The sequence below is a fragment of the Callithrix jacchus genome, chromosome 14 (assembly GCF_049354715.1).
Source record: "Callithrix jacchus isolate 240 chromosome 14, calJac240_pri, whole genome shotgun sequence".
NCBI lineage: Eukaryota > Metazoa > Chordata > Mammalia > Primates > Cebidae > Callithrix > Callithrix jacchus.
In genome coordinates, this window is record NC_133515.1 from 15,159,984 (window position 1) to 15,175,719 (window position 15,736).

The following is a 15,736-nucleotide window of genomic DNA, read 5'->3' on the forward strand; positions in this document are numbered from 1 at the left end:
ATCTGAGAGTGCTGTAAAACCGTGGGACACAGCTGGGTAGTTGCAGAGCAGGAAATACTGCTTTGGTCCCACGAATGCCTTCTCAGCATAGTTTGCATGAGGGTTCTTTCAAGAGGGCTTATGCAATATCTCTGAGAAGGGAGATGACCTCAGTTCACAAGTTCCTGGAGAATCTTTGCAGATGGGAGGTTGCAAGGAGGAAAAGCCTTGCAGGGCAGAGATTACCTGACAGCCTAACAATACAGTGAAAATCAATTGCATAAGAAAGGAAAAATATTAGAAATTATGCTGGATTTGATTTATGAAGTCTGTGACAATGATTTTGGAAAAGTACTGAAATCATCCATAAGCCACTGGCAAATAAGAATTTGGTTTTTCAAGCTAAATACCCAAGCAAGACTTTCTTTTCAGCATTTATTATGAAAGTTTGGTCTTTGTTTCAGAGGAAAGATATCCTACATACAATACAGATGGTATTTCAGTGGAAAAGCATATACTATTAAAAAAAATTGTAGAGGAATAATGACTTTGCTGGACAAAATAGTTCTTACATTTCTGCCTCACAAACATAAATTCCAGATAGATTACATATTTGAACATGAAAATAAATAAAACTTCAGCAGAAATACAGGAAAATAGTTTTAGAGAGCCCAAAGCTTTAAAGCATGTTTCCTCCATGGAGCCAAAGATTGGTTCAAGGTGGGGGTGGGTAAACCTAGCTGTTAAAATGGTTTGTGGTCCTCCAGTGGGCCACAATATACATCAGCAGATGTGTAGTATATCTGTAACATTAACATTTCATGGGGTAGGGGGCAGTTAGGGAGAAAATGTCTATAAAGGATTCCTTTGTGGAATGAATCATGAAAAAAGTTAAGTCATGCTGCCGTAGAGGAAAAGTGACAGATTGGACTATTTACATATTTTAAACTTCTCAACTATGAAAGATAACATAAGTGAAAGTAAAAGGCAAGTGACTGCCTGGGGGAAAATACTTTATAACTTCTGTAATGGACCAAGGAGTATAATCTTTAATGTATAGGAATTCCTACAAATAGTTGCCAGAGAAACAACTCAACAGAGACCATATGGGCAAAGGACATAGAGTTAGCATTTGTCTTGTTTCCTAGAGTAACACCACTTCTCTGTCTGCTTGGTGGTGGTTAGATGTGAATGGCCTTCTGTATTTCAGAAGCAATTACACCCAACACCTTTTTGAGGCCCTTCTGTTGTAGACGTTTCAACTCCGGGAGGTAGATGATCACAGTGTTGAAACAAATGACGTGACATAGAAAAATACGTTCTTGAGTTTTCTTCTTTGTTTGCCTGTTTTAGATTCTCTGAATGTACTACATTTTTACTTTTTATCAATATTCCCTTTTAAGAATCTGGGAGGGCGTTATGTTTATAGCCAAACCTAAATTTTTTTATTCTAACGATGATTTTGGCTATTTTAAGAGCTTTTGTTTGAAACAAATTATAGAACTTCTCCTGATGAAATATTTAGTAATTTTTAAATTAAATGTGAACATTGTTTTATGTTAATGGATATGAAATATTAAATATCTTAAATATTTGCATATAAAGCTAAATTAATATTAAAATTCTAAATGTTGGTGATTTTTTTGTATTTTTTGTTACTCAATTATAAATGTGTCTCATAACCATGGTTAAATGCAACTGTTTGGTCTGTCTCTGTGTATATTTTTATTTGTTTTCATCTGGCTTTTTTATCAGCAATCCAGTGGGGAGAAGATGGCCGTCCATTTCACTATCTCTTCTATACTGGCAAACAGTCGTACTATTCATTAATGCATGTAAGTATGTTGCATTTAATGGTAAATAATAGGAGTCGTAAGCTACAAAACTAATTGTACCAGATACTGTTCTCAGCTTCAGAATTTACCTAGTATTTTATAATGGACAAAAATAAGACTTCTAGAGGTAAGACAGTGTGTTGCTGAAATGATTTATATTATTCATTTTTTGCTAAAAGTAGACTGTATAGAAATACATCAGAATAGTTTGTCCTTAAATGCTTTTACTTACAAATTGAAATCACGTTCGAAGATAGATGTTCAACTCAATTATAGTGTGTGCATGTACTTCCAGGGTGAGGAAGGAGGAGGCCAAGTGCATGATGCTGTCAGGGTCTGTGAGACATTTGCCTTGAAAAAGATTCAAATGGTTATTTCTCATTCGTTTTTGTTATTTATGTACAACTTTTGCCTCTCATAGGTTAACGCAGTATATGAGCCTAGAAGTTGGGTCCCAAAACAACCTAAGAAATGATTTTATTACAGTTTGACTTCCAACTGCATTTTTTATACTGTGAACAATTTTTGTTTTGTTTTCAGAGCTATAAGTATCTGATAGTGTGCAAATTTGGAAGAGTTTCCCAGAATTGCTATGGAAAAAATGGCTGGATGCCAGTATCCTGTTTTTATTTTTAGAACATAATATCAAGTTCTATTTTACTCATTATATGATTTTTTAAAGTTTCAGAAATATTTATTGGGCTTCCCCCATCTACAGTCAGATTGCAGCGCCTTGAATCAGTGCACACATTTACTCTGCTTTTTAGAATTATCTGCTGTTTGTTTGTGTTCCACAAACCCAAAGGACAAAATTCCCACTTGTCAGGTACATTTATTTCTTGGGGAAAAAAAAGAAAACCTTCTTTTCGCTTTTTGTTGACCTTGGGCAAATGAGCTTCTTGCCCTGGCAGAAATGAAATGAATGATAAATGTAGAGTGTGTCTTTGCTGAGTAATGGAGCTGCGGCTCCGGCTCCGCAGAGGTTCTCTCCCGCACAGCCCGAGGCTGCCCAGGGACCCCTGCTGTTCATTTAAATAGGTATGTCAAATCTGCCTCCAAACGCCGCCGGTTTGATCTGTGGTAATATTTGTGAAGGTTCCATATGGACTTGAGCCCCCTGCAGTGCTAAGAAATAATGTACAACGCTTCATGGTGCAGACGCAAATTTTCTCTGAAAAGGGATGCAATGCTGCGTTTTAGCTGTCGGAGGGGATGATGGAGCTGACGCGCTAGGCCTGTCAACTTGTTACACGGATGGGTTGCACGCAGCGAAGCTGCGGAAAATCTGTGCCTTTTAACTTTTCTACTTAATCACGGTTGTAGCATTGCCTTTAGACTGTATGCTACATTAATTCTCTTCCTGCCTTCTGCCTTTCATCCCAAGTTTCACGGAAAAAAGTAAAGCATGCAGGTCTTGTAGAGGAGCCTTATCAAACAGCTGTCATCTGACACGCCATTTGCATTTGTTTTGGCTGAAACTGAGCAACCCAAGGGCAAGATATTTTGTTGCATTCCATCATAATGAGGAAATTACACATCCCATAAGAGACCTAACTTTATTTCTTAAGTTCGGTTTTATGTTTTAAAAGGTATTGTTCAAGAAACTGATCAGTTTGTAAGTGGATAAAATATTACTATACTCCCGAAAATGTCAAATGATACCTGAGTAATAAACATGCTTTGTTTCTGAGTAATTTAAGTTATGTTATGTATCGATAGAAGAGTCCTTTGGCCTTTTACATTTTAGTTCAGTGCAGTCATTTCTAAATGTGTGCCTTTGCATACATTTCAGCGTTGTGTATGGCAGGTGTCATTAATTTCAGCCATAGTCACACCAGCCTCATTTCCCAGATAATGCATATCACGATCATCTGCTAGAGATGCTGAGACTTTGAAATAGTGACTAAATGTTCATGGTTCACCCTACAGAAGTGCTTTTGTGGTGGCCAGAGACTGGGTAGAAAGTGCAGCTATAACACTTGGAACCATCTCGCCCGTCTGCACTCTTTGTTCTGCCTGGTCTTGGTGGTAGGGGGAGCCGTTCCCTCCCCGCCGTTAGTGATCACAGGACAGCTGTCCCCACTGCAGCACGGGAGGTAGCCCCTGAAGACTGTGGCAAGCTTTAAAGACTTGGAAATGAATCCTTGCTGCTACCATTTATTTTGTTGATATAATTTTTTCCCTATGTGACAAGGTAACAGACACTAAGCCAAACTGATTTTCCCACGTCATTGCCCAACTGTAATTGTTTGAGGCCTGGATGCCATTGGCCAGGAGTTGTGACGGGAAAACACATCTAGAGCCTATGTGCAGTTGCATGAGGAGATCCTTCTGATGCCAATTAACCTTTCTTGTCCTTGATAAAGATGCCAAATCTTCTTTTTAGTATTGACCGTTTGCATAGGAAGCATATATATTACATTATAGCGATTAATAAAAGATGGTCCTGATGCCACTTGCAGTTAAGGTCAGTGTATGATGATGCTTTAGTGAATCCTGTTTCCAACTGACATATATTTAGTCCATCCACTTTCTGTGGAGAAATGGAGAGGTTTTGAGGAAAAATGGCCATGAAATATAAGGTACAGTTTATTGTTCCTGCCCAGAAATCAAGCATGCTAGGAAAGTATGAAGTAAAGGGGGATTTGCTGATCTGTGATATTCTCACACTTTGGAAATGTGCCATACTCTACAGGTTCATTCTCAGGGCACTTGGGGCTCCCATCTTCCTGTGGACATAATGATCTGCATGTCTTCAGGTTCCTGAGAAAGTTGATTAAAAACTCGTTTATTTTACAGTATCATTAATAAGATGTAGGTATATAATGAAAAAAATATAAAACCATAGTAACAAATAATTACTTAAACAATAAAAAGGAATTTAAGCAAGAAGAAATAAACTTCCTGAGTTTTTCAAAGCATTGTTGAGAACCATGAAGGGATCCCCTGCTTGGTGGCACTGGCTTGGCCGGCTTTTTCACCAGAAATGGATGGCTTCTCATTTTCTTAATAGTCATTTAACCAGTAGAACTTGTATACTTTTCAGACATGATTTAGGGCTTTAGGTTTCAAAAAAAGAGAGAAAGAATAAACAGAAGTTTCCTGAAACAACTGAGTAAAGGTGTGAAGGAGAGGGAAGAATGTTAAAGAGGATATAGATGTCTGCGCAAAAAAGAAGATGCTGTACAGTGGGATAACGGAGTTGTGACTAGCCTAGGTGTAGACTGCGGGGGGTGGAAAAAAGGCTAGGTCAGAGAGTGAGCTGCCCTTTGGGTCCAAGGCTGTAAACCCCACCAGGGTTACCCCCTTTCCCATAGCAGCTTAGGCCTGTCCAGGAGGACCAAGCTGGTGGCAAAGGGAATGGTGGGTCACAGCCTTAGTAGTCATGGTTCAATTTGTGAAGTTCCTTTAATTTTAAGAAAAAAAAAATTATCAGTATGTATATTTCTGAAAAAAAAAATTAAAATTCATTCACCAAAAGTTAAGTTGAAAATCCTTTAAAACTCATAATGGGAGCTGATTATTTGACTCTGAACTGGTAACCCTTTTGTAAAACGTGATTCATTAAGTCAAGACATGTCTGTAACACAGCTCTTCCCAAAGTGCTTTCTGAAGAATACAAACCGTGAAATATTCTTCAAGAAAGAGGCTCTGAAGTGGTGTTAGTTTAGGAATGTTACATATTGTATACTAGGAAACTTTAACAAGGAGACACTTAGAAGGATCAAAGCTCTGTGAAGTCCTTAAGTAAAGAAACATTAAAGGGAAGTGTTGCTTTAACACTCTGCTGCTCAAAGAGAGTGGACTCAAACCCCTTTTAGTGTCCTGTGAACCCCATGCTTGGGGAGGACCGTAGTACAGAATGTTGAAAATTCTATGCATTGTTATAGTAGGCATTACTCACCTTAAATAAATACATTTTCTCAAAATAGAGGTTAATAAAATCCCAGTTTTAAGACTAGTATCAGTCTTACTGCATTCATTGAAGTTTTATAAAAGCTCCCCTCATAGCATTGTATAGAAACTTCATTTATATTTTAGAACCTGTTTTGCAATAAACCATGGAGTATTTTCAAAGTATTTAAATCAAAGGAGTTAATGGCCACAGATGAAATTTATACCAAAAATATATATATATCTAAAATGAAGGGGAAAGCAGTAAAATTTAAAATGTGCCAGAAAAACAGATAATTCTAATCCTTATACCTGAGGTGTAAACGGGTTCATTTGCCTTGTGAAAGAAGTTCTGGTGTATTTGGAGAACCTCCAGTTATTTTTTTTATTGCATTTTAGGTTTTGGGGTACATGTGAAGAACATGCAGGATTGTTGCATAGGTACACACATGGCATTGTGATTTGCTGCCTTCCTCCCCATCACCTATGTCTGGCATTTCTCCCCATGCCATCTCTCCCCAATTCCCCACCCCCTGCTGTCCCTCCTCTATTTCCCCCCGACAGACCCCAGTGTGTGATGCTCCCCTCCCTGTGTCCATGTGTTCTCATTGTTCAACACCTGCCTATGAGTGAGAACATGCAGTGTTCGATTTTCTGTTCTTGTGTCAGTTTGCTGAGAATGATGGTTTCCAGGTTCATCCATATCCCTACAAAGGACGTGAACTCATAGTTTTTGATGGCTGCATAATATTCCATGGTGTATATGTGCCACATTTTCCCAGTCCAGTCTATCGTCAATGGGCATTTGGGTTGGTTCCAGGTCTTTGCTTTTGTAAACAGTGCTGCAATGAACATTCATGTGCATGTGTCCTTATAGTAGAACGGTTTATAATCCTCTGGATATATACCCAGTAATGGGATTGCTGGGTCAAATGGAATTTCTATTTCTAGGTCCTTGAGAAATCGCCACACTGTCTTCCACAATGGTTGAACTAATTTACACTCCCACCAATAGTGTAAAAGTGTTCCTAATTTCTCCACATCCTCTCCAGCATCTGTCTCCAGATTTTGTAATGATCGCCATTCTAACTGGTGTGAGATGGTATCTCAATGTAGTTTTGATTTGCATTTCTATAATGACCAGTGATGATGAGCATTTTTTCATGTTTGTTGGCCTCATGTATGTCTTCTTTTACACAGTGTCTGTTCATATCCTTCACTCACTTTTGAATGGGCTTGTTTGTTTTTTTCTTGTAAATCTGCTTTAGTTCTTTGTAGATTCTGGATATTAGTCCTTTGTCAGATGGGTAGACTGCAGAAATTTTTTCCCATTCTGGTTGGTTGCCGATTCACTCTAATGACTGTTTCTTTTGCTGTGCAGAAGCTGTGGAGTTTGATTAGGTCCCATTTGTCTATTTTGGCTTTTGTTGCTAATGCTTTTGGTGTTTTGGTCATGAAGTCCTTGCCTACACCTATGTCCTGAATGGTTTTGCCTAGATTTTCTTCTAGGGTTTTTATGGTGTTAGCTCTCATGTTTAAGTCTTCAATCCATCTGGAGTTAATTTTAGTGTAAGGTGTCAGGAAGGGGTTCAGTTTCTGCTTTTTGCACATGGCTAGCCAGTTTTCCCAACACAATTTATTAAACAGGGAATCCTTTCCCCAATGCTTGTTTTTGTCAGGTTTGTCAAAGATCGGATGGTTGTAGATACGCTGTGTTGCCTCCGAGGCCTCGGTTCTGTTCCATTGGTCTATATCTCTGTTTTGGTACCAGTACCATGCTGTTTTGATTACTGTAGCCTTGTAGTATAGTTTGAAGTCCAGTAGTGTGGTGCCTCCCGCTGTGTTCTTTTTGCTTAGAATTGACTTGGCTATGCGGGCTCTCTTTTGGTTCCATATGAAGTTTAAGGTGTTTTTTTCCAGTTCTGTGAAGAAGGTCATTGGTAGCTTGATGGGGATAGCATTGAATCTGTAAATTACTTTGGGCAGTATGGCCATTTTCACGATACTGATTTTTCCTAACCATGAACATGGAATCTTTCTCCATCTGTTTGTGTCCTCTCTGATTTCGTTGAGCAGTGGTTTGTAGTTCCCCGTGAAGAGGTCCTTTACGTTCCTTGTAAGTTGTATTCCTAGGTATTTTATTCTCTTTGTAGCAATTGTGAATGGCAGTTTGTTCTTGATTTGGCTTTCTTTAAGTCTGTTATTGGTGTAGACGAATGCTTGTGATTTTTGCACATTGAGTTTATATCCTGAGACTTTGCTGAAATTCCTTATCAGTTTCAGGAGTTTTTGGGCTGAGGTGATGGGGTCTTCTAGGTATACAATCATGTCATCTGCAAATAGAGACAATTTGGCTTCCTCCTTTCCTATTTGAATACCCTTTATTTCTTTTTCTTGCCTGATTGCTCTGGCTAGAACTTCCAGTACTATATTGAATAGGAGGTGAGAGAGGGCATCCTTGCCTAGTGCCAGATTTCAAAGGGAATGCTTCCGGCTTTTGCCCATTCAGTATGATATTGGCTGTTGGTTTGTCGTAAATAGTTTTTATTATTTTGAGATACGTTCCATCAATACCGAGTTTATTGAGGGTTTTTAGCATAAAGGGCTGTTGAATTTTGTCAAAGGCCTTCTCTGCATCTATTGAGATAATCATATGGTTTTTGTCTTTGGTTCTGTTTATGTGGTGAATTGTGTTTATAGACTTGTGTATGTTGAACCAGCCTTGCATCCCCGGAATGAATCCTACTTGATCATGGTGAATAAGCTTTTTGATGTGCTGTTGCAATCAGTTTGCCAGTATTTTATTGAAGATATTTGCATCTATGTTCATCATGGATGTTGGCCTGAAGTTTTCTTTTCTTGCTGAGTCTCTGCCAGGTTTTGGAATCAGGATGATGTCGGTCTCATAAAATGGTTTGGGAAGGATTCCATATTAAAGGACTTCAGTAACCTACTCGGTTCTTAAAATCTGGAACAGCAACCCCAGAAGTGTGCTGCTTCGTTATGTGAAGACTCCAGAGTTGTCAGCAGAAGTCCTGGGGACCAAGTATCACAGAATTCTTACTTAGTGCAGATGTGTCTACATCCTCTCTGTGACCTTGTGGAGGATATTTAAAACTCTGGGATGTAGTGCTGCCTTTTAAAATGGAATTAAAATAGTGACCCTTCTCACAGTGAGGTATTGTGAAATAACTACAACTGTGTAAAGTGCTTATTTTAAAAAAGCTACAAACTGGTGCTAAAATATATTTGCCTGCTGTTTTAAGACTTTCCTTGACAGCAGGAGTTAATTCAGTAATTAATTCAGCAGTGGAAATTGCTGTTCTAGAGGTATCTTTAATGTACATTTTCCTCCCATATGAATAATTACCATTGTATATCTGGTATGCTCCAAACATACCAATTAAGAAAATTAATTTTTTATAAAAGGATTCGACATATTATTGTCTCCATGTTTGTTTTAATCAGATTACCTCTTTGTTAATGGCATAATTATCATAATATATGATGGGGCTTTAATTTCAATAGTAAAAATATATGCCATCTGAGTTACAAGAACTTTCAGGTCGTCACTCCTGGAATGTGGACTTCCTCAGAGTCCTTTTTCATATGATCCATCTTGAGATGATTTTCTTTGTATGTTGAATGACATTTACATGATATACAATCTATATAGTATATTGTATTCACAAAGTAATAGCAAGAGTTTACAACAGAAGTATGTCACTTGGTACCTGAGATACACAGCAGAAACCTCTCTCTTTGTTAATGATAAGTGGATTATATTTGTATTTGTTTGAGTTGATATTCTGTATGTCAGTGGCCAAAAAATTGAGGACATTATTTAAGGAATTGATTTTCTGTGATTTCTTTAACAAACACAAATATTAAGTCAGTTACTTTACTGTTACCATGCTAGTATCTAAGATAATTACTATTAGTTACTATTTATGTTGTGTACCAAAATACAATTGACTTCTTCTATATCACCTCCCCATGAAATGTTACTTGTTTACATTTCCTAAAATTGGAATTTCCACATGATTAATGGAACCAAAACAGATTTCAGAAGGATACTAAAAATCATAGTGCTCATGCTCTTAGAAGGGTTTAGTTTAAGCATTTCTTTTCTGCAACCTGAGCATCTGGTATTTTCAAATTAGGCACCTTCTAAATTTGACTCATACATTATGGAAATCTGATGACACAAGGGGTGGATAGGCTTGCTTTGATTTTATGAAATATTAATCATAGCTGTGATTAATGATTCAGCATTTCACATCTGGGTTATTCCTGTCATATTTGAGAATTACACTGTTAAATACAGTATATAAACTTAGTGTAGGTGGGTCATACTGATTCTCTAGTGTCCCTTAAAAATTAAGTGGAAACTTAACAATATACCAGAAGCCACCAGTGATAATCTGTGATGTTGACAGTTCTTGGCATATTTTGTACCCTCAAGGATTTTTTCTATGTAAATTAGTACACATCTCTTCAGGGAGTTGAAGCTATAGAATCTACTTTCCAGAGAAATGTTGTCTCTAACCAAGGTAGAATCTTAAGAGTGGTCTTATTATGCAAAAGAGAAAGAATAAATGGAAATGGTGCACCGGTAAAATTGTTTGACTCTTGAAAGCCATACCTCACCCCCGCTATCATTCTTGACCATTACTATAGGTCAGGCACTGTGCTAAGTACGTACTTTACATATATTTTCCTATTTAAAGAAGTATATGGAGTGGCTTAATGTGATTTGATGGGTTACAATCATCAAATTGTAAGCATTTGCTGCAAATGAATCAAATTCACCATGTTTGAAATCTGACATGCACTTTTCATGGGTTGTTTTCTCCTCTTCCACATTTTTTCTGATTGTTTTATTTGTACCATTTATCAATTATGGATCTCAGTACAATATTAGGAGGAAATGGCATCATGGAAGAATAAGAAAAATAAGGACTTATGGTAAAAATTGCTCAAAAATCATTGGGAAATGATGGTTAATTTAGCAGCCTAAACTTTGACTTAAACCTTAAGTACAAGACAGGTTTATTGTTGTTATTTTAGTTGCCTTAGTTATTTCAGAAAATTAAGTAAACCCTTGTAAGCAGAGGAGGGTATCTTACTACTATTGTCGGCATTCTTTTCAGTTCATATATTCTTGGCTAGTTTGAAAGATAGACCTTCTCTGACTTTGTCACTCTCTGAATCTCAGGACTCTGGACCCAGCAGCTCAGAGGCTCACTGCAGTTCCCTTACCCAGGCACCCCAGTGGAGACATAGTCTGCCTGTGGTCCTTCTTGCTGACAGGCTGTGCTGGGCACATAGTGACATGCTATTTGCCTGTGTCTATCCGTTTCATATAAGTGGGAAGCATTCATTTTGCAAGGGCTGGGGGGAGGTACTTTTCAGATCATTTGAGAATTGCTTCTAGAAACAGAAGCGCTGAGAAAATTTTCTGATATATTATCCATTTGGAGTACCAACCCAGTATTTTAGCCTTTAAAAGTGAGTTAAAAGTACCCTAACCACAGTCAACAAGGCTTACCAATTCTTGGGAGATAAATTGTAAAATGTTATTTTAAGTGGAGTAGCAGGGATATATATGTGGATATATACCCCTGTTATTCTATATGTGGATGGTTTGTGTTAGGTTTGCTTTAGGATAGACAGCTGTCTTTTGTTTGTTTTTAATTGTCAGATACATTCCTCTGCTGCTACAGGTGATAGATATGTACTTGGAACATAGTTGTACGGACAGTTACACTTGATAGGAATACTAGGATTAATTAACTTTATTTGTCCCTTTGCTATTGTGTTGAACTAGATTCGCTGTGGTTCTTAGAATGTATTGTTTCTAGCCAGTCTAGGTGTAGATGCTGCTGCTGCTGCTGCTGCTAGAGTGATGGACTTACCTTCGGTTTTGAGATACTCATGTCCACTGGTAAAGTCTAGCTCACCACCAGTTTTGTAGCTTCTAAGTGCTGTTTCTTCTTTTTCTCTGCTTCTTTTTTCTTTTCTCTTCTAAACTATCAATTCTACTACCCTTAATGAAAAACAAAGCAAAAAACACTTACACGAATCTCTCCAGCCAAAAGGAATGAGTTTTTATATCCTTATTCACTGAGGAGTCCTACCCATTGAGTGTTATATCGGCTTTTCTCACATATGTTACAAAAACTCAAAGGCTTATTCTGTCCTCCCTGCTTCCCTGCCTTTCCCCCTCCCTACCTCCCTTTTTTCTCCTTCCTTCCTTCCTTCCTTCCTTCCTTCCTTCCTTCCTTCCTTTCCATTCCATTCCTGAAAATAGGTTGCACAGTGAATACCATGCTAAAATTCAAGCACTTGTAAATACGACGGTGGTGGCAAACTTTATCAGCAATATTATGAGGTAATATGGCAGTCTAATCAGAGCCCATGAGAAGTTGCCCCTGAAAACTTGAAATTATTAAGACCATTTGAGATATGAATTGACATCTCTATCAGTATCAAGGTGTATCTTTTGATGTTTGGTAATACTAGAAGGTCATGATTAGCAAAAAAAAAAAAAAAAAAAGATCAATTTATGTCATCTCTAGCACATTCTTTTAAAATACCTGTCTGCTCATTGGGTATTAGTATGCTAGGTTATGTGTAAATTATAAATAAATAAATACAAATTGAGTATTAATCCTCAAAAAGTTAAGTTTGCTCAGGCAAAAGCTGTTGTACTATTTTGCTTGTTGTAAAATCATTGCCTGGAAAATATATTTTGTTGATAATGCTTATTGCTGGATTATTGCTTTTTACCAGTTCTAACAAAATGGCAAACTTCTATTTCCATTGTAATTTAAGAAGTGACATACATTCACAGATTTTGTTAGGAAGTAAATTAATAGGAAGAAATCAAATAACAAAAAACATAATAGAAAGCTTTTTTTAAGATACAAACTATATGATAAGGACTTAAATATTATTTAAATATTAAATAAGTAGTAAGTTGTATTAAATACTAAGTAAGTATCTATAAGTACGATATATTTTACTGACTATTTCTCTAAGTTTAAAGTGCACATTGCCATATAAATTATGATTTTTCCTAAGGAAAAAGAAAATTGTTTACTTTTTTTTTTTAAACCAACCTCACTGGAGTTGTAAAATTTTTATAGAGTTATTTTAAAATCAGCTAAAGTTAAGTGTGCTGTGATGTATGACACTAAATTCTCATTGAAATTATTCTATCATCTTTAAGTTTAAATGAGGAATAGTGTTATGAAAAGCATTTTCAGTTTTATTTACTTTTTGCAGCTAGATTCTCTGAGGCAGACACCTTAGAGAGTACTTACAGGACAAAACTATAAAGTATATCAGAACTTATAATGTACCATTGCTCTTATTTTTAGCATGTACTATATATTTTGTTTGGCATAGGATGTATACGGAATGTTACTCAGTGTAGAAAAACGTCAAAGTCAGTTGCAAGCCAAAGGCCTCCTTCCAGAAGAAACTAAAACCAGGTAAGCTCCATTCTTGTACCAAAATCATTGTACAATTTGAACTGAAAACATGCCTCTCATTGGTATATTTTTAGACATACCTGAAGCCTAAAATTTGTTCCATATTTCAGCATTAAGCATTAAGGTTAGGGTTCAAAATAATGGGTGGTTTTTGTTTAGGAGGAAGCACGTATTGAAGTTATTTTTATGTTATTTTATCCCAGATTTATGTATTATGTGGTATTTAATTACTGTACTTGGATATGATGTCCTCAGAATTTTTATGTATATAGCTGCTCATTTATTTACCATTTGCATCCTTTTTTATATTTTATTTTTATTTTTGGGTATTTCAAGGTTTCTGCTTCCATTTGGCAAACAGCAATAGATGAGATCCGTCAAACTGATCACCCAGTGTTAAATTTTGCCCTATCTATTCAAGATTTCTTCCATAAAGGAAGAACACCTTGGTTAAGTTAAATGCACCCCTATCCCTTAGTTGGACCTGACACTACTTTAGTCTATGGACAGGTTAACGTTGTGTCCATAACATCATCTTTGAAGTAAGTTATACAGATAAAATTTTAATCTTTAAGAAATCTGGTAGCTTTTAATACCAAATGAGTTCCATAGTGGCATATTTAACTCTTAAAACATTTGCTAGCATAGATACCTTTTGTAAAGCAGATTGAGGAAATGGAATGTTTGTCAAAAATAGCTTAGTTGGGTAAAATTACTGCTACATAATATAAAAACTTATTTTCAAATCTTAAAATTGCCACTATATGTGGGATCTTTTGTGATATAACTCTAATTGCATGGCTAATTAAAAAGAGAATATATGTGATATTTTAACAGAGACCTGATTGGCAGCAGATGGCTGATTAAGGAGGAACTAGAAGAAATGTTAGTGGAAAAACTGTCAGATCAAGATGTGAGTAATTAATCTTTTTAATTTAAGGAGACCTGTGCCATAAGAATGCAGACAATTGCTGTATTTAGATCCTAATAGTAATGTTCCTCAGAGGCAGGTGTTCCTAAGATGATTTTTCTTTCTTTCTTTCTTTCTTTTTATACAAAGAAACCACATTCATCATTGATTTCTGCATTGGGAGGACCTTGTCTGTGGTCAGGGAGGTGACTTGTCGAGTCTCCAGGTCCTTCTCTTATAAATGCCCTCACGTACTCTGCCAGTTGTTTTAGGGAAGCAGAGCAGATGCCATTTCATCTTCTGTAAGACCAGTAGCTAATTTTACAAGCTGATGATAAGTGTAAGGAGTCATTATAGGTTAAGTAGAAAAGGGATGCAGCACATGGTTACCTTCATGCAATTTGCTGCTTACCTTGTGTGCCATATCTGTAAGGTCAGTGGTTTTTATCTTGGGATCTGCCAACCACCTGTATCGGAATCCCTTAAAATACTTGTTACAAACTACAGTGTCCTAAGCCTCACTCGGACCTAGTGCAGAATCTCTGGGGTCACGCAGTAGTCTTTTTAACAAACTTTCCAGATGACTCTTATACCTTATAAAGTTTGTGACCCCCCCCGCTTTAGGTCTTAATTGCATTCTTATTTTGTTAAATATTCTATCAACATTACTATAGGACATTTGATGTCTTAAATATTTTGACTCTTCAAATTTGTTACTTTCTGGAAGATTGGAATATAGATAAATTCTACAAACTTTTTTCCAAGATGGAGTTTTTCTTTGATGGTGGTGGCTAACATTGCTCATACTTTGCCACCATATATAGATTTTAAGTTATGTACTTGAATTGTTCTTTTCTCATTTAAGCTATTACGGAAATTAATGATTTGGAAAAGTTGCAGTTTGCTTAAACAAAAGTGTTGGACATTTGGTTAGTGGTAGATCCAGAGTTAATTTCTAATCTCCTAACTGCCAAGTATTGCTATACTTGAATCTGACTGAAGAATCTCATTGCTTTTTCACTGAAAAGTAATTTCATTATTTCCTCTGTTTTCTGGCTGCTTTGCTTTTTTAAATAATAACTCAGGTATTTTTTCTGCTTTGTAATAGCTCAAGGACGTTAATACAGCTATGAAAACAAAAGAAACAAGTTACATATGATACTCTATACTTTGGGTACTGGATATCAGAAGAAATCCTGGTGTTTATGGCTGGTCTCAAGATGAGGGAGGTGGAGGTGGTCAGTGACTTCTTAACCTAGTTCGAAGCAAGAATGAGTTCCACCTGTAGTGTCCCTTTGTAGATGCAAAAGTCGTCATTGAGAGTGTGTGAGATGGAATTGAGAGAATGGCCGAGCACAGAACGCCCAGGCCAGTGACTGGAGGGGAGCGTGGAGTTCTTGTCAACCCAATATCATAGGTAGCTGAGTGTTTCACCTTTACTAGAAGAGTGCCGTCTCTTTCATTACATCATAGGAAGCTATAGTTGAAGTAGTACTTTTAATATTAATCTTACTGGTGAGATTTTTAAACATTTCAAACTAATTAATGGCAGGTTTTTACAATAAAGACAATGGTGACAAAGATGAGTATGATGTTTAAGGTTGACAAAAAAACATAAG

The 15,736-nt window shown here is 36.7% G+C and overlaps 1 protein-coding gene across 2 annotated transcripts in view; it reads left to right on the forward strand.

The window, feature by feature from the left end:
- MRPS9 (mitochondrial ribosomal protein S9) overlaps window positions 1–15,736 on the forward strand; it is a 64,792-nt gene that overhangs the window by 41,148 nt on the left and 7,908 nt on the right. For both annotated transcript variants that reach the window (XM_002757463.7, XM_054244661.2), the window contains 3 exons: window positions 1,735–1,814; window positions 13,122–13,207; window positions 14,045–14,120. In XM_002757463.7, coding sequence (XP_002757509.3) covers window positions 1,735–1,814; window positions 13,122–13,207; window positions 14,045–14,120 — 242 coding nt within the window. The remainder of the gene's footprint in view (window positions 1–1,734; window positions 1,815–13,121; window positions 13,208–14,044; window positions 14,121–15,736) is intronic.